General features: G+C 38.6%; 1 protein-coding gene across 4 annotated transcripts in view; it reads right to left on the reverse strand.

The window, feature by feature from the left end:
- ARID5B (AT-rich interaction domain 5B) overlaps positions 1-19027 on the reverse strand; it is a 123164-nt gene that overhangs the window by 58948 nt on the left and 45189 nt on the right. For 3 of the 4 annotated variants that reach the window (XM_015632504.2, XM_033515554.1, XM_033515553.1), the window contains one exon: positions 17391-17621. In XM_015632504.2, coding sequence (XP_015487990.1) covers positions 17391-17621 — 231 coding nt within the window. Of the gene's footprint in view, positions 1-17390; positions 17622-18298; positions 18320-19027 lie in introns of those variants that run through there. The other variant, XM_033515555.1, reaches the window with a different exon arrangement.

A 19027-nucleotide genomic window follows, 5' to 3' on the forward strand; every position in this document is an offset into this window, starting at 1 on the left:
ACTGACAGCACGAAGGAGGTGTTAATTGACTCCCAAGTGAAGTCTCTAACAGAAATTCCTTTGGAGGCGCAAAGAAAGACACAAGGACCGATAGTGCTGAATGTAGGTTTCCCACAGCCCAAGTCAATGGGCTCCCTGTGCCAAAAAATGCAGCAGGCTGGGATCTGACAGTCCCAAAGCTGCATAAGCCAAATGCAAGCCTTTCCCACAGTTCTGTGACAGGTACATTGCTGCCTTTAAAACAGCATCAAGTCTCCACTAAAACATTTTTCTGCTTCTGGGATCATATGCAATTCATAACATGGAACTTAGGTTTAAATTCAAAGGCCAATTAAAAAATAAAATCAATGAAATGCTTTTATGAAAGAGAAGATTTATCTGCAGCTTATAACTTGCAGCAATGTAATATTTTAGAACTTTAATAAATAATGCTTTTATCCTGATTGCAAAATAATACCCTGCCATGAAAACACAGAGCAGAGGTAGGAAACTGTTCAACAAGAATTAAAATGTCACACTTTGCACAGAATGGAGCATTACAATTATTGGTGAAACACATTTTTCAAACTTGTTAACACAAAATTAACAATTACATACATCACTTAATTCTATAAGTGCATATCTCTCAAAGTACCCATTAGCCAACCATGCCTAGTTCAGTTTTAATATACATGCAGGCTTTGTAGCACAGAGGGGATGTAACTGTGCAAGCGCTGGCACAGTAAACCCTGAAATGGCAAGTGCTATTAAATTGAGATGCAATCACATTGAAAGGGAAACATTAACAAACAGCAGACAATTGAGAAGAAAATACAGGGCGCTTGTGTTCTAACACATGTGCCTCAAAACCTTATATAACTATTCATTGCCTAGTTCATCTGGCCAGGGGCCCCGTTTGCTCTATGCTATGCTATACTAATTTTATAATAATAAACTGTTATACAAGCTTTATGCAGTCATGCATATGAAGAGGTTGTGGAAGACATTACATTTGATTATGTTTCTAGCAAAGACACCATCTTGAAATGAAACAGCCTGGTAGAAGTTCAAAATAAAAAAAACCCCAAACTGTAGCTAAAACAAACAAAAAACCCCCACTAAACAACAACAACCAGAAAGAAAATAAAAGACAAATTAAAGAGAAAGGAAACAAATATATGCAAACAAATAATTTTAAAACCCTAAACAAACAAAAAAATCCTTTCTAAAAGGTTCTTCTCCCCTATCACCTCCACATTATGCATAACAGATGAATACCACTCATTCTTGCATTGTATTATATCCTATAATACAATGCAAGAACCTCCATGTTTCCAGCCTATGCTCACTTGAAGACAATCAGTGGTTTTTGGAAATGTGTGGGGTTTTTAAAATAAACTTTCTTTGTGTAAAAACAAAGCAAAATGGTTTAGAACCAAAAGGAATGCATAAAATAGCTGGGGTTTAAAAACCATGTTATTTTTTCCTTCAGCATGAACCAACATGAACCACTGTGATGCCTTAGTTAAGATTTAGCTGTACCACAGAACTTTTGTAGGATAGCTGTTGTAAAACTTGGGGATGAGAGACACAGGACACAAAAGCATATATACTACAAATAAGATGCGATCCAGAAAAGTAATTTCATATTCCACATTTATCTATGGAATTGTCTGAGAATTTTCCGCTCAACATTATTTCCAGGTTTATCACAGCAGTTCTAAACTGGCTATATTTAGTCACTGACCAGTGCCAGAAAACACTACCAGATTATAGGACCATGGCATATTTTGTTTGATATCTCATCAACCATCAAGGTCAGAAATAAAATGCCTGTTATAATCAAAGAGTAAAAGTCTCATAGCTCCAAGATACATGAGGGATTTTTTCAGCTAAATCATGAGATATCGCAACTCAAAAATCACGTTCTGATTACCATTATGCACCTGATACTTCCCGACCACACTCTACACATTTTGACTTCAACATTTTAACATCTAATCTAAAAAAATCCCATTAAAGCTAGTGAAACAATGTTTTATGTGGGGCCCCTGAGGCACTTCAACATGCAAATACCACCACATACCAAAAGCAAAGATTCAGCACTCAAGTGGCACTGAAGCTGATGGGTGTAAGAGCAAGCCCCAAAAAGCTTTAATGCCAGATTCTAAATCACAGCACTGTCAATTCAAAGTAATTGACTCCTGTGGATTTACATGAGTGGAAAGGAGATCCTAATCTTGTTCCTAACCTTTACCTCTGAAGCAGTGATGATCATAAATCAGGCTTTGCTATCCAATAGGAAAATTTCAGAATTTCATAACTTTCTTCAAATCGGGCAGGTAGTCAAAAATGTTCTGAGCAACACTTAACAGGCTTTTTAATTTTAACATGTCTAATGAAAAGAAAACAACTGGAAATACTTACACAGATTAACTCTCATCTCAAATGGTTTTGATAAGACAGTGCATCCAAATGAATGTGGGCTCAAAGCCTTGTGCTTGAATAGCGAGCATTGAGTTCCCTGAGCTGCTGCAATGGTACAACCACTGGGGAGACTGTGGAACAGCACCAAAACTCATCCAAAGAGAGGGATGGGTACAGGACATAGCCACACTAGCACCAGCTGTGACAGCATTAGCCCTGAGGGTATGTCATCCCATAATAAAATCTAATCCTTCCAATCACAGACCAAGCATTTAATTTCAACCTTTCTGATGAAAAAAAAAAAAAAAAGAAAAAAAGGGGAAAAAAGACCAAGCCCCAAACAGACGTAAAGTGACTATGGGGTGTTACGGTGGAAAAAAATTTCCATTTAGTTTAAATGGCATCTTCAAGTGCTAAAAAAAGGCATGAAGGACTTGACTCAGTAGATTGAGACAACTTCATGTGAGGTAAAAGTTATGCCAGAATTAAAATGCAGCAAGAAGTGGGAATCAGGGGCAATGCAAGAGAAGGAGTGGAGCCAAGCCAAGGGGTTTGCCTGGAGCTTAGACCCATGGCCAAATGCTCCTACCAAAGGAAGCAGGAACCTCACCCATTCTCTAGCTGCAGGAATGCAAGACAAGGTGGCAAAACTCTCTTCAGCCACTAAATGTTTGTTGACTTCCTGTAATCTATTTAACCATTATTACCTTGCTTTGGTCTACGCTTCAGAAACTGCAAAAGTCCATCTTCAGCCTCCTGCAACTGCTTCTGGCTGCATGACCCACCTCATCTCTGCCTTTGACTGACATGCCAATTGGAGCTAGTATTTGCTGCTTTGGGACTGTCTGATTTTCATGGATCTGCATGCTTAAATCCAGTCAGGACAACCCTGATGCCTTCTTCAGCTCACCTGAACTGAAAGCTGATGTTACTGCTAATTCATCTTGGCTTCCTTTGCTCTCCAGAATATTTCTGATGGTTGCTAGGCAACTATTGTTGAATACATGCATGAGACATTAACTGTATGAGCACTTTAAAAGAAGAAAATTCTTTAAAACTGAGGACATTGCCATACCAAAAATAGGATATTTCTTTTATGAAGGGCAACACTCGTGGCTGGGAATGTTGAAGGCTGCAGTATGTCAGAGGCCAGATGAGTCACTCAGATTACTCACAACCAGCGCAGCACAAAAGCAGCATCTTAGCAGACCTGACTTTTAATAAAGTTTCATTTTAAATTAAGTGCTTCAGATCTAGTTTTATCTTCTGACTGCTGTCATTGGGATATCATAGTCCACATTTTCATGAAATTAATTGGGTTGGGTTCAGCTGCTGTTACAGTGTTAAAACGTAGGGAGTGTATCGATTCAGTACCTTCTAAACCAAACATGGCAGCAGGAAGTACTCCTCTTAGCTAGACTTCAAAGAGATGCTGTAGTCTTACTGCTGATCCTAAGTGCTCTGTGCTTCTTACCCATAAATGTGGATTTCATTTTATAGGGTCTTTTTTTCCAAAATACATTCCAATGTCATGATCAAGCTCTAAAGACAGTAAACACAGACTTCCGTAAATTGACTTAAACTTCTAAACTAAGTAACTGCAAGGATTTGAAGCTAGGTAATTATTAGTGAGGGGGGTTGTTTTATAAAAATCTCATCTCTGTCATAACTAAACATTTACAACGTACATGTATTCATCTAAATTACAGGCCGTCCTTCAAAACAACCAGCACCAAAAACCCCCTGAAGAACCAGCATTTTTTGGCAAATTAGTACAATGACTATAGTTCATTGCAAAATCAGGATGCTATAAAAGAATGAAGACAACTATGCTGCTAATTTTGAACATGGTGTTCTGAGCTAAGAGCTGCTCAAGACCCTGGGAACAACCTTTTCCATTGTTCAAACTTGTGCTCTACCTCTTTGAAAGTTCATAGTGGGACACAGGCTCAACTCAACAAAGTTCAGCTGAGATTTGTAAGACTTGAAGGTGAAGGAACCTATTTAATCAGGGAAATGAAAAGCAGGATCAACACCTACTTAAAGTAAACATGCCACCCCAGAGCAAACAGCTGTTTTTCACTGGGAGTTCACCTTCCACTACAATTGCAAATCCAGAGTGAAACACAGGAGGGTGATGACAGAGCTGGAAGACCCCACAGTACCTCTCTGGTGAATCAGCAGTAGCATCTGTGAATATCACTTATGTTAGTGGGATGAGCACCATTAGCGTTTTCACATATTCTCTTACCCTTTCTATGACCTGAAACTGCTGATTTCAAATAAATTCATTCCCTTCTACTACTCAGTTGCTTCATTTCTAACATCTTTTTAACATCTTTTTAAACCTACTACAAAGCTGAGGTCACCAGAGATGTCTGTGAAAAACCCATCAGAGAAGACTCATGAAGTAGATACTGTAAGTCTGTAGAAGATCTTGCAATGTGTTGCCACATTTAAATGATGTGCTACTGAGTTACATTTTCCATTCTTCACTTGAGGAGAAAGTCCTTGGCAGCAGTTACTAAAAGTGGCCTAAAGTGGACCTATAATTCTCTCTGAGCTGATCTCCTGAAGAGAGAACAGGCCAGGGATTCATCAGACTCCAGAGACCAGAGCAAAGAAGCACACTGCCCAGTCAGTGCTCTGAGGCAGGCAACAGATCATGGTGAATGGAGACAGATAAGGAGAACAAAGAAAACACGGGCTATCAACAGCCACCAGCGTGGGTCAGTGGAGACACTGATGTTTAGCTCCTAATATACCATATTTCCTCCATAATCCTGTTCCTCATTCTCCTGTCCACAGAACCGATGCAAAGCTCTGCCTTGTCTAATTAAGAGTGCAAACAAAAATTTTTGAAGGTTTATCTTATTGTATAATGGACATAAGATCCAGCATAGTCTAGCCTTTACTGGCTCTGATGCTATAAATTACATATATTAATAAATTATATTATTAATATAATACATAGTATATTAATATATTCATATAAACAAAAAATAGATTAATAAATATAACTGAAATATTAATAAATAAAAAGTTACAGTTTTTAAGGCCAGAAGTAATTAGGATGATATGAGCTCCTTGTTTACCTTCTGCAGATACTGCCTATACAGCTGAGTGCCTACTGGATGAAGACAGTATCTCTCTTAGAGTAAGGGTCCTGTCTTTTGCAAAGCAGTCTTGATTTAAAGGATTCAAGTAATAAAGAATCTATGCTACTCCTAGCTAAATTGTTACCATGGTTAATTGCCCCTCCCTGCTATGTAATTGTACCTTAGTTTCAGCATTAATTTATCTGCTTCCACTTTGAAGCATGGGGTCTTGAAGTGTGTCTGTTTGCCAAATTAGAGACCTCTACTGTCACAGGTCTCCTCCTTACTGAAGTACAAACAGACTGAATGGGCCCCCTTCTTAGTCTTCTCCTCTGTGCATTAACTGGAGTGACGTTTTCTAGTCTTTCACTTTGAAGCAAGTTTTCTGAGCCATGAACTGCTTTTTGGGCCCTTCCTTAACCCTGTCCAGTACTTGAATATGCAAAGGACAGGCATCAGAATCAGGTACAAAGATAAAAGTAGGGAAAAACCTCTCTAATAAAATTCTTTCTGCTCTTCCATGCTCCTCTACAAGCCCATAGTTTAGAATAGTATATTTAGAATAGTAGTGGTAATGCAGTTATTCCATGAAATTGTACCACCCTTTTTGAAGCAAGCCATCATCATTTGACTGACCAAGAATATTAGTTCTTAGTGGGTTCATAATGATTTCCTCTAGCATTAGAGGCAGGAGTAGCAGCATCTCTCTATTTCCTCTCTCTATTCCTTCCTTATTAATTCAAGAAGCAGTTCTGCTCTCCTACTCCAGTCAATTGGTTATCTATCATTACCCCCGAGTAATTTATGCCATTAAGGCCAACACAACAGCCCTGAAGCACACGGAAATGCTCCCAGACCACTACAAGACCAAGATACACCTGAGGCCCTCTAATACTGAGGCCCAAACATCAGCTGAACTATAAACTATTACTGCTTCACTCACATCTGGCCCATGGTGGACAATATATCAACTAAAAAAAATCACTAAAGAAGTCAAAATTGCTGATGATAAACCTACAAAAAATTGCACACTACTTCTTTTATTAAAATTAGCTTCACTTTCAGGACTTACACATAAAAACAAGGTCCTAGGAAGAAACATACCAGCATCCAATGGCTATGAACACATGCAAAAAGAGACTGCTGAGGTCTCTCAAGCTATTCTTGTAAATGATAAACTAATTGCCCGTGAACTGTTTGATCAGGTTTACAAAGATGCTGACAGGTAATGAGAACTTAAACAGCACTATTGTCAATAGAGACAAAAAGCCCTACTCTGGATCCCCCTCAACACCCTCACTTTATTTCAGAAAGAGAAAACTATAGCAAGAATTTTAATGACCTATTATGCCTCTTTTGCAATTTGATTTAAAAGCAAATTCACAAAATCCCAGCCACGTGGAATTTAAATTCTGCAGAAGTCTCACCCACCAGTAATTACTACTGCAGTGTTTAAAATTTTAAAAGAAAACAAACCCAAACCTGAACAAAACACTATTTTTCAATTAATTTTCTTAATCTGATTTCTCTCCACATTGCATCATCTCCCAATTACTGTGATTTTGCTGAATGTGCCAATTTCTTAAATACACAGCTATAAAATGTATGGACTAATTGTTGAGCAGAACTGAAGAGCTATTAAAACTGCAATAGTACAGCACTTCCAATGGTAGTCTATTATTTCTACATGATTGGTTTTGTACAGTCCAACTCATGCAGTGAAATTCTTAGATAAATTAACTCCTTCATTTTGACATAAACATCAAAGGGAGAATTAAAGGAGAACGAACATTATTTTCTGCTGCCATGTTAGACATACTGTTTAAAACACCCATGAATATTCCTGGAAAGTTACAAATTATTTAAATTGAGAAAGCCGTTTGCTGTTTTACCAAGTCTGCAACACACAAAATTTGGCTCCAAAATGATTTCATTTTCCCATTTCATGTTGCCCTGTCATCTACATGGTAGAGTATGTTTACAGAACTTTATAAATATAATATGCAATTCAGTCATTTCTAAACAGCCCTGTAAGAGTAAGTCTGAAATGTACACAATTTAAAGATTACTTAGTGAACACCAAACCCTTTCCCAGCTGTTTTAAATTTTGAATTTCTCAATAAATGAATAACATACTAAAAAAGCAAACAAGATCTGACATTATTTAGTCTAAGTTTCTAAACGGCGTAACATGTGTACCTAAAAACAATTCTGACTAATTATATTTAACTAGAGCAGTATTCTATTATTCATAGATCATTTTCCTTACAGACTAGGGGACTTCATGTGGCATTCAAGCATTTCAAACATTTATTTTAATTGTTCAGTCCTTCCAAGAGCCAAGCTGCTGCAAAAAGGGGTAAAATGTTCACTCATATCTTTTATATATATTCATGTGACCAACCCATGATCTCAGTTAAGTGCTGCAACTGTTCATTAACACACATCACAGCCCCCCAGTCAGCACTGGGAGCTTTGAAACCATGCCAGAAGCAGGGGCTCAACAAATGGCACTTTGACCTTTTCACTACTAACTTCAGTCTTTATTAAAATCTCTCAGACGTCAGCTCTGTCTCTCTCTTTTACCATCTTTTTACCATGGGCTACTGAAATAGCTAATATTCATTCATTAAACAGAAAAGTTTGTTAGATTCTTACATGATAGAGTCCCCTTTCACATGCAATCTACTTGTGAAATGCCTCTGATTGAAAAAGAGAACGAAAAACACCCCCTCCCCCTGCCAAACAACTCTAAATTCAGATTGCTCAGTCACTTCCAGGGAAATCAAGCATGCTGTCTAATATTAAAAAATCTCATAGCATCCAGGCAAGTTTAGCTCTATGTTCCTCTTATTAAATTTCCCCTTAGCAACACACAAAATCCTCACCCCACTCTTTGCTTGCTTTTGCAGTTTCATGTTTGCATCTTCACTTCTTTGGTCCAAGCATTTCTGGGGGGACAGTTACTGAATTTTTTTGTCCAGCAGAGTTTCTGTTTCTTACAGTAGTCACCAAAACCAGCAATCCTATGGAGGAAAATGCAACTAGAGACAAATAGAGGCTACGATCATTTTTATAGTCCTCAGGCATAGATAGAGGGAAAGACAGAAATTACGAATTTTTTTTTTGGCCTACCACTAATTAAATAACTACACATTAAGAAGAAAAAAACAAAAAAAAACAAAAAAAAAAAAAAAAACCAACCAAAAAACCCTCAAAACAAAAATAAAAACAAACCCACAGAAAAAGTTCTCATGAGTCATTTATGTGTTTTCATTCTTTGTGTAAACTTTCTGGCACACCCTATATGCTTAATTTCTTGCTTTAAGTAAGTACTGGAAAATATGCACAGTATTTGGAACCAAGGGGAACGACACATTGATTCAAAGCTTACTTCGTGTAAGTTTGCATTTTCCAAATTTGAAATGCAACTTCAAGGAAACCTAAAACTCACCTTCAACCTCTGATTTCTCTACCTCCTCTGATTTTTCTACATACCCACGGATTATGTAGAAGATATAAACTATTCATTTAAACAACACAGTGAAGTATCATCATTAGGTGGCTTAGTTGCTCCAGATACTCCTATCAGCCTGGCCAGTAGGGAACCTGGGAAGTGTGAGCTCCAAAGGGGAGAAAAGTAAACAAAGTAATGAGTAACAGTTACAGCTCCTTAAAATGTGTACATTAACTTCATCTAGGTATTGGGAAACTATTTGCTTTTTAAAGGCAGCACCCTCTGACTGAAATAATGATAAATATTTTGGAAATTCCATCTCAAGTCAAAATGAAATTATCTAAGTGCACTTGTGGAGAACAAAGCTTTTTAGTATACATTCAAATGAACTCAGGTAAGTTTACAAATGGCCCATACCTAAAAGACCATTAACTAAAATTACATTTGTTTTTATTGAAAGACAGCCTCAAGTGCTGACATGTAATGCATAGTAATACTGCTAAACCAGTTCTGACATAATATTTCCCTAGGCATAATAACCACAAATTCTAGTTAAGAACTAGCCAGAAACAAAATAGATCCACGTAAAAGTAGTTTTAATAATAAATACCTCAACAATATTTTATGTCACTTTGTAAAAAAGTTAAAGGTGTCCCATAATAATTAACAACAAAAACTTTACGTTCTTTACTATTGCATGACGGTTGTGAAAGGTTATTTCATAGACCCACAGCTGCCAATGTTGTAAATTACACAGGCACCAAGAAGCATTAAGGAGAAATAATAGCAATTTAAACTAAGGCTGACATAATTCATGATAAACAGTCATTGGAAAATATTACAATGTTGTCTTTTTTGAGTGGGTTTAATCAGAAGAATGGGACCATATTCTGACACAAAATCACTTCACTTTTCAGTTGTATGGGAATAGGGGCCCTTCCCTGGTCATAAAATCTCCCTTGCTCACTGCCACTGCTGAGACTCAACACCTCAGGGATGCTGCTCATGAGGCTTGGGTTGCCAGTGGGCACAGCTCCAGAGTCTGAGCAGGCCTGGTGGTCCAAGGGAGGCATGCAAACCAGGGGAACAGTCAAACAAGGATGTGCTAATGAAGGCATATGAGGCAAAGGAGATGGCTCCAGAAATGAGACAACCTATGATGGACATGGCTCACAAATATGATGAAGACAGCCTACCTTACTTTTAGCTACGATCACAAAACACAATTTTGATAGCTGAACTGTAAAACCAGCCATCAAGGGGGAATCTTATATAGAAGGAATTAGTAATGTACATCTACAATCATTTATTGAATGGACACCAATGAAATGGATGTGTGTGTAATAGATGACAAAATGCATGCTATGGGTTACATTTATCAGGCACAGAAGAGCAGCTCACTTGCAAACCCTCATTTGCTGGAACTACGCATTATTTCTCTGCTGAGCTCTGTCTGGTAAAACATGTAAACCTCACAATACCATCACATAATCACAAAGCCAAAAAATAAAACGAAGTTCTGGGCACACCCAGGCCCCAGGCACTCTTGAGAAAGGATCTCCCACCTCCTGCCCAGTGAGCGCCCCAAACCCAGAACTATCCTAGACCAGGCCATACTGGGCACCCCATGGCTCACCACCCAGACATTTCTCAAGCAGCCTGGTCATGGCCCCATGTAGTCACTGCAGGCACATGGCACAAGCCCCGTGTCTCCAAGACTGCTACCCAAGGGCACCTGAAGAAGTAAGGAGCCACACCAAATTCCCAGGCACTCTCCCATGGGAGCAGTTTTCTCACAGTGACACCGGTGCATGCCGCAGGCCTCTCGGGCAGCTCTTCTGTGCTGAGCTGACAGCCATGACCAGCCCCGACTGAGAAGGGATGCTGCTGGGCCCGAGGGAATGGGCAGAGGCTGTTTTTCAAGCAGTACCTGCCCTTCCACTCAGCATCTGCTGCCTTCCTGAGGGCAGCAGGAACACACAACCCAAATAAAATGAGTGTTCTCCAACAATTATGTAGTGAAAAATGATTATGTAGTGAAAAATAATCTATCTTACTATTGATTCTAGTTACAACTATGGTCACTAGTGAAAATGCACTAAAAAACCAGAAAGGAGTAGCTTACAGCATTTGTTTCCACTGAACTTCTTGCAGACAGGAAGGTATTTTATCTTACTTTACTGCACATTACTTATGTTTACTTAACAGCTTACTGTTAACATTGGGTGAGATTCTGTCTTTGGTTAACTGGTGAAAATCTTGAGTAACAGCCACAGAAGTGCATCGAGTTATGCCGGATTTACGCCACTAAGTAAGGCATAATGTGACCCCTTATCAGTGACTTTTGGTTTGAGTATACAAATATTTTATGCATTTCAATAAGCAAAAGAATGCAAAACCTGCAAATATTTATTTTTAGATGTATGGGGAAAAAGCAATTAGAGCTAAATATGTTAAGAATGGAGAAATCACTTAACAGAAGCAATTATGTTGGGCACATAAACAGCTCTGCCTTTTAATTCAAATGTGCAAAACACACTAGAAAATATCAATTGTTTTAAAAAAAATCCTCCAAGTACTTTTTTACAACTGAAAAATCAATCATTATAAACAACATCTGGGGATCATTAATATCTTGTTCTATAGCTGAATTAACAAAATAAGAAAGAAATCTGACCAGAATCCAGAACATTTACAGATTCACTTTCTTGAGCTAAAAGCTTGTATTTGCAGAGGTGGGGTGGGAAGGAAGAGGAAATGTACATTTATCTACATTGTATATAGCATTATTATGCATTAATCACTATTTCCCCTCCAGCTATATCCTGTTTTTGTTTCGAGAGACCTAAAATTTGAAATATTTAGCTAAGCCACCGTGCCCAAGACCTTGGAAAAAATTTGCATATTTTTCAGACTGTTGAAGATGACACTGTAAAACTCCATCTAAGGAGCTCCCAGTATCCATGTTAATAAAACGTCTCCATACTCCTCTGATTGCAGTTCTAAATGTTTTAAACATTCCAGTCTTTGAACAGGAGCACTAACACCGATCCCACTCTAATACTACATTTATATTAAAACAAAGTAGCCCAAAGCATCTATATGGAAACCTCAGATTTTTCTGAATTTCACAGATATAAATTAAACTGCAGGATAGCCAAAACAGACAACAGCAATAATCTGATATTTTACATCAGCTGAAAAACTTTAAAAAACCACCCTGTCAGCCCAAGTACAATTCTTTTTTTCTTTTTGTTTAAAAAGAAAAGCCAACTTCAACTCTTTGACTCCCACAAATAAAGTAAGTCACCAACAGGAAAGCTGTATTTCATTTAGACTGAAAACATTCTTCCGTCTTTTTTGTTTGTTTGTTTGTTTTAAAGACTCATCCCCTGCCAAGGTTTTATTTTGCTATGCTTTTCCCCCACACAACTGATTTTATCTGTGTGTCACAAACTTCTGTAAACTAAGATGCATAATGAGAGCAAAGAACAAATTTCAGCTATACCAGGGGTAATGGTACCACTCTGTATCCTGAAGTCACCAGCTTTCATGCCACATAATTTTTCTGGCACATGACCCATCTCTAAGAAGTCCTTTCTCCTTCACAATGATGCTCTTCCATGGCTTCCCTGGCCAATGACAAGAAGGAGGGTAAGTCCTTCTGAAATTGTTGGCTCAGAAACTCCAGCAGCTGGGAGGACTGGTAAGTCACCCCTCATTCTCAACCACTCCCTGCCAGCCCTGGAAGTGAGACAAACTGCCTTCTTCATTGTTTTACAAGGAGAGATGAGCTGTTGAAGTTTTTGAGGTTTGCATTTTAATGTAGATAACTTCTCCTCTAGTGAGAAATATATCTTTAAGTTTGGTTTGGGGGATGGGAAGAGGAGGTAAGTGGGGCCTGCAATGCCCTTTTGCTCATTTTTTTTTTTCAATGAGCAGTTTCTCTCTGCATTGGTCATGCTATGGCCAAATTAAGATGATTAATTTTTCAGAGAAAAAATTGTATTTATACCACAGTAGGTGGTAGGTTTTTTTTGATACTAAATGTTTCATTAAAAAAATTGGGTTTTACATGCAAGCCCAAAACCTTCTTTTGGCCATGAATATGTGTTTACAATACTCCAGGGACCAAACAGATTGTTTAATAGCATATTGAACCTAGCATGCTGCAAAAATAATCCAGAATTATTTAAAATTTACCAAACAGATTCTGAAAATTGAAAAGAAATAAGGTATTCAGTTTTATCTCACACTCCTGTTTAAAGAAAAGCAAGCCCATCCTCACAGAATGAAAGACAGCCTTTGGATTCATCTTTACCAGACAGGATTTACAACATTTATCTAGAAACGCACCATGACAAATCCTTCTGTGTGAGATTTTTATCTGCTGAAGCTGATGGAGCCAAAACTCACCATCACCCAGACCACAGCTGGATCACAGAAGGATCCTGGCTCACTGATGTGCCCTAGAAGCCACTCCATGCCAAGGAGCTAGCACAAGCCTGGTAACTGAAGTCACCTTTTTTGGACAAGCAAACACTGAGGACAAGTGCACATTGATTTATGTGCAGTGACCTTCAGATACACCTTCTGAACACTCACAGGCATGTGAGTGTTTTGCCTCCAGCTAGATCACTTTGGTGTATAATGAAAATTATTAGAAACCTAATTTTTTCATTTCTTCTCCCTTGCAGCACACGTATGACCACACAGCAGATGCCAGTAAATGATAGGCACTTATAAAAGTTACTCAGTAACAGTAGCCCCAGAGGCTGATAAATGAAAAAGATTATGAAAAATGTCTAGAGTTCCAGAGAAATGTTCATTTTTATTGCTCATGTTCATTTCATTATCTACCTGGACTGTTTCATGCTGGTGAGGACCTCTAATTGCTCTTATTTCAGGAGAGGGATACGTGTGCAGTTTGACTGTGGTCATAGCCAGGAAGTTGGGCTATCAAGACATCCAAGCATGGTTTATGTCTTCTGCTTTCTGAACAGAACCAAACTCTTGAGCCTATTTGCATTCTGGAGGGGAACTCTCCAAGGCAGCTGTATTAACTAATCAGTAGTTATGTCAACAAGAATGGGAACAGGAGGCTTCCCACTTACAGAAGTCTTTCCTCTGTAAATGTAGAGCAAGTCCTTCCGTGGCAGGCTGCAAAGAAATACATGCAAATGTTTGAACCTTCCAGCTGCTGAGCCTATTCCTCAGCAGCCCACTTCTCCAGCAGCCTCCTAGATGGGATACTGTGGTACACTGAACCAAACCAGAGGAGAATCAGAAGAGGACTGTGCAAGAAAACTGGTCGTAAATATTCCTGTCCAAACCACTTGGGCACATGCCATACAGCAGTGGATATGCAGAGTGGAGGCAAGCACAGGTAGCTGTGGTGTTGGCAGCATCTGTGGCAGCCCAAGCTGGAGTGGGAGGGGAAACAGCACAGCCTGAGCCTCACAGAGGCTTTATGGAAACCCAGAATATCCAAACCCCAAAGCCTTGCTCCATCTCTTCCGGCCATACCTGTGGGAGCTCACAGACAGCATCTACACACATCTGCTTTAAAAAGTCCAACACCAAAACAACATTATTTATTGTCAACAAAACATAATTCCTCTTCCTCATTTCCAGCTTTATTTATTTTTGTTAAACCCTACAGAAGAGGGGAAAAGAGGCAAGGAGTATGAGAACAAGGCAGAGCTCAACAATTTTTTTTTTTTGTTACCAATTTATATTGACAGTAGAGAGTGTATTTTGCAGGAAAAACATTTTGGTTAATTAAAACCGCCTAACAAGGTCAACAGCTTACATGCTGTGGATTCTCTGTAAAGGTTTTTCTGGTGTCTCATTTGTGACATGCTGTATCTATTGCAAAATACTCCAGCACAGAGAGAATGTTTAAGACTTGCCTCAAAAAGCAATGCTTCTTAAGAAGACTTGGCATCCATATCAGAAACCAGTGCTCCAGTGCTTCCCACATAAAGACATCAGCAGAATGTGTTTCCCAAATTTCATATTTGCTTTAGAGTTAGATGAAATTCAGGTAAAAATGGTGAAATACTATCTTGTCCCCTCTGCACACTTATTTCATTTACAAGGTAAGAGAGAGACAAAACCTTCAAACGGAATGTGTCAGGATCTCCTTATAGACACCTTTTCAGAATTTTTGTCACCATTTTTGTAATCTGGTATCCCCTCAGATATGACTGATAAATACCAGTGCCTTAGAGTAATCTATTTATCTGCTGTACCACCTTGCCTCTGTTTAGCCTTAGCAGTCACCACTTTCCATGTGACATCCATCTACACGGTATCAGTGTAAACTGTATAATGAAGCACAGTACATTTTATTGTCCTGCCAGCAAAGAAACGGATAAACTACTACTCTGCCTGTTGTCTTCAAAAAGGTAGCGTAATTGACACCATACATTTTGCAATACAGATATGGAACCACACACTGCCGTTTTTTTCTTCTTAAAACAACAGGGCGTGAAAATTTTACATCATTATTTTCATAATAAATACTTTTAAACAGTATTTTTGGGGGATTTTTTGTGGCTTTTTTTAATAGGATTTTTTTAAAATCTGCTTCTTAAACCAAACTAAAGTTTAAATACACATTATTAATTTCTGTGTCTAAGATTTCTGTGGCTCTGGTTGATAATGAGATAATTGCCTCACAAAGGTCAAGAGAATGGCATAGTTTGCTTTCAGAGGCTGAACAAAGCACTTGCTATGGTTCACTAAGCATAGTTTCTGCATCATTCCACATCTCTTTGATTCATCTATTACTAATATTCCATGATATACTTGTATTATGGATCCAACTATTTCAACAAACCTGTAATCAAGGAATGACTCGGAATAAAATACTCAACAGAAAGCAGATGGTAGGCTCATCAAGCGCCTTCAAGCCTAAAATAATCTTTCCCATATAAAAAGGAGAGTCAATTACAACTGAACTTTATATTCTGAGCTTGAGCTCAGAGTAAATAAAAACCAACACAATACTACTGTGCCACTGGACCAAACTTCCAGGGCCTTTAAAACATTTTTTTCACCATCCCCACCCCCTAAGAGCAACCAACACTTTTATTCATAGTTCATTCAAAGCCTGTAACGTTTTGCGTGAGTGTGAGCAGACTTGACAGTTTGGGCCTGAGTCTGAAAAATCTTGACAGCACAAAACTAAAACTACTCCCAGCAGTCATGTGCTCCAGTGACAACACCACATGAGAAAGGATCTCATCTGCCTTTTGGGAGTGGAGTGGCAGAGCAGTAGAGGAGCACTACCTTACAAAATGCCCCAATGTCACCAGATGAGTCAGGGTTTCTCTGCGGACACAACAGTGCCTGAGCTGGGAACCAAGGTCAAAGCCAGTGTGCTTGAGTTCAGAAAAAGAGGTAGACAACTCTCCCATCAGAAACATTCCCTCTCACACTCATTATTTGTTTAAGGGCATCAGCAGAATTTTTTTCTCTAAGAGACCTCAGGAGCTTCCTTGCAGAGATGTAGGGGTCTTGCATGCACAGGTATACTCACCACCAAGCAGATTTTGCAAGCACTAGCCACAGAACTCATCTATCTGGTGATATGGGAGATAAAACGTAATTCTGTACACTGCTAAAGAAATTACACTGGACCCATTACTAAGTGTCTACACAGTATGCATTCTGCCACATATTCAAAGCATATCTGCAATCATTGGGATGATCTAACACAAAAAAACCCTGTGTGAAATCACCTGGTTGCTATCAGGTGTCACATCTTGCAGTCTTTTCCCCCAGCTGTGAGAGGCTTCATACTCCATTAGAGCTACAGAGTATTCTCTATGCCTTTTGAATTAGGAGGTCACCTTCCAGAAGTATCTCTGCACTCATAAAAATCAGTCTCCTAGCAGTGGCAAAGCCCATACTGAACAAGCTCACATTCCAAAATGACCAGAAACACCAACTACAGCTGACACTTCTACAGGGCCCTGGGAGCACAGCTGATGAGTGCTCTGCAACACAATGGGGTGTGCCAGGATTCTCTCCTATTTTGCATATTTAGCATATTGCACCAACAATGACTTCAAAAAACTAACGCTGTAAAGCTTTTGGAAGACACACTATAGGCGAATGGTTAAGGTAGATAAACTTCCAACTCAGGCAATGTATCGTTTCACTCAGAGTCACTGTACTACACTCTACCCATGTAACATTATCTTTGATTGTGAACTCAACTGCAATACTGAGATCACCAGAGGCTAAAGGACTTCAGTCTTAGAGAAGAAAGAGCATATTTAGTACTGAACATTTAAATCATAAATAGCATTGGTTCATTTCAAAGGAATCACATCTTCCCTTTGGAAATCAATGGACACTGAAAAGAAGAAAAATGTCTTTACTTCTGTGAAAAAGAAAATAGCTGTAATGGGACTTACCAAACTCATCACATATACTTTCATTTTCTATTAGGGTAGGATGATCAAATGTATCCCGACAATAGAAGATTTGGGGGTTCTTGCTTGTTACTGCAATGCCTCCAAGGGCTAAAACAAACTGGTCTGTTAGTATTGAAGAGGGCTTGTCCTGAATGCGCTTTAACATGGAACGGTATCGACAATATTGCGGGTAGCTGAGAATTAAAAGGTTTGAATCTTCATCATCTTCACCTGGAAGAACAGAAAAAAATACTGTTAGTATACCAGAAAAATACAAAACAAGAGCCATAATTCAAGTATTTCAGAAAAATTAATTATTCTGAAGTAAGTTTGTCTTTTCTCAAGACCCAACTTTTATAGCACAGTGGGTCTGGAAAGAAAGGTTAAAAACAGAAATTTAAAGAAAATTTATTAAATAGGTTATTTTCTGCCTTTCTGTTCCGTTTTCCCATACTTACTACCAAGGACTACCTGGATGAGCAAGAAAACACTCCTCTGCAGAAATCGGCCAAGGGCCTGAATCAAAGTGTTCTCCATACTTAGCCAATTTGGCTGCTTCAATAGAAATATTATCTGTAACTTTTACTCAGTTCCCCATATAGCTTTACTATACTCATGTTTACATCAGCTAGCATCTTTTAAAAATAATGATATACAAGCCTCAGAGCATACAGCTACTACCTCTCCTTGGAAGTACCTGATACTGGCAGTTACTGAAAAACCTCTGGGCTGGGGAGGTGGGCTGATTTGACATGGTCATTGCTGCTAAACCCCAAGAGGTAGAAACAACTTTCTTCACATTAACTGCAAATTCAGCAGGACTCAATAGAAGTCCTAGAGAGCAGAACAAGCAAATGAATTTTCAAACAGCTTGAGCTGCTAGGCTCAAAATATAAAGCAATCTAGACCTCAGAGATTTCCATTCCTCCATGGTTTAGATGCTGTCACATAGGAAGGTGGCAGATTTTGAAATATCACAATCAAGAGTCATCATATAACCAGAAGGAAACCTAAGAGGGGAAAAAAAAAAACAAACCCTCAACTAGGGATACAAACATGAGAAATGACTCATTTGCAGTTATGCAGGCAGTACTCAACAGCACCTCTTTCTATGCTCATTTATCTCCTCAGGTACATAACTGAGCATGGCTTTCCAAGCATGCCAATGAAAAGAAAGCAACAGCATTCACTTTATGTTTTCTTCTGTACTCTGATTACTGAATAACTCAGCTATTTCTTCTGAAAGAGACAAAAGGTCTACTATTTAATCCCATTACCAATACTGAAATCATCATTCTTACTCCTAAAGTAAAAATCATTTAAGACAGTGAAAGAAAAGTCAGATCAGTTCTCCCCAACTAAATACAATGACAAAATTTATCTACATTTAAGTGAGGCAATGGAAATGTTGACACATGAAAGACTAAATTTTAAGAAGTCTCTGGAAGCAGATCTATCACCCAGAATGTCCTCACGGCAGATGAATGCAAAGCTGTTAAAAAAATCAACACGACAAAAGGACTTGTGAAGCACAATCTTCACTATCACAGCTCCTGAAAGTCATAACTTTTTACAACTCAGAAAAGGAAGGAAGTGGCGGAAGGAAGGAAGTGGCGGAAGGAAGTGGCGGAAGGAAG

This window comes from Parus major, chromosome 6 (assembly GCF_001522545.3).
Source record: "Parus major isolate Abel chromosome 6, Parus_major1.1, whole genome shotgun sequence".
In the NCBI taxonomy this organism is placed as follows: Eukaryota; Metazoa; Chordata; class Aves; order Passeriformes; family Paridae; genus Parus; species Parus major.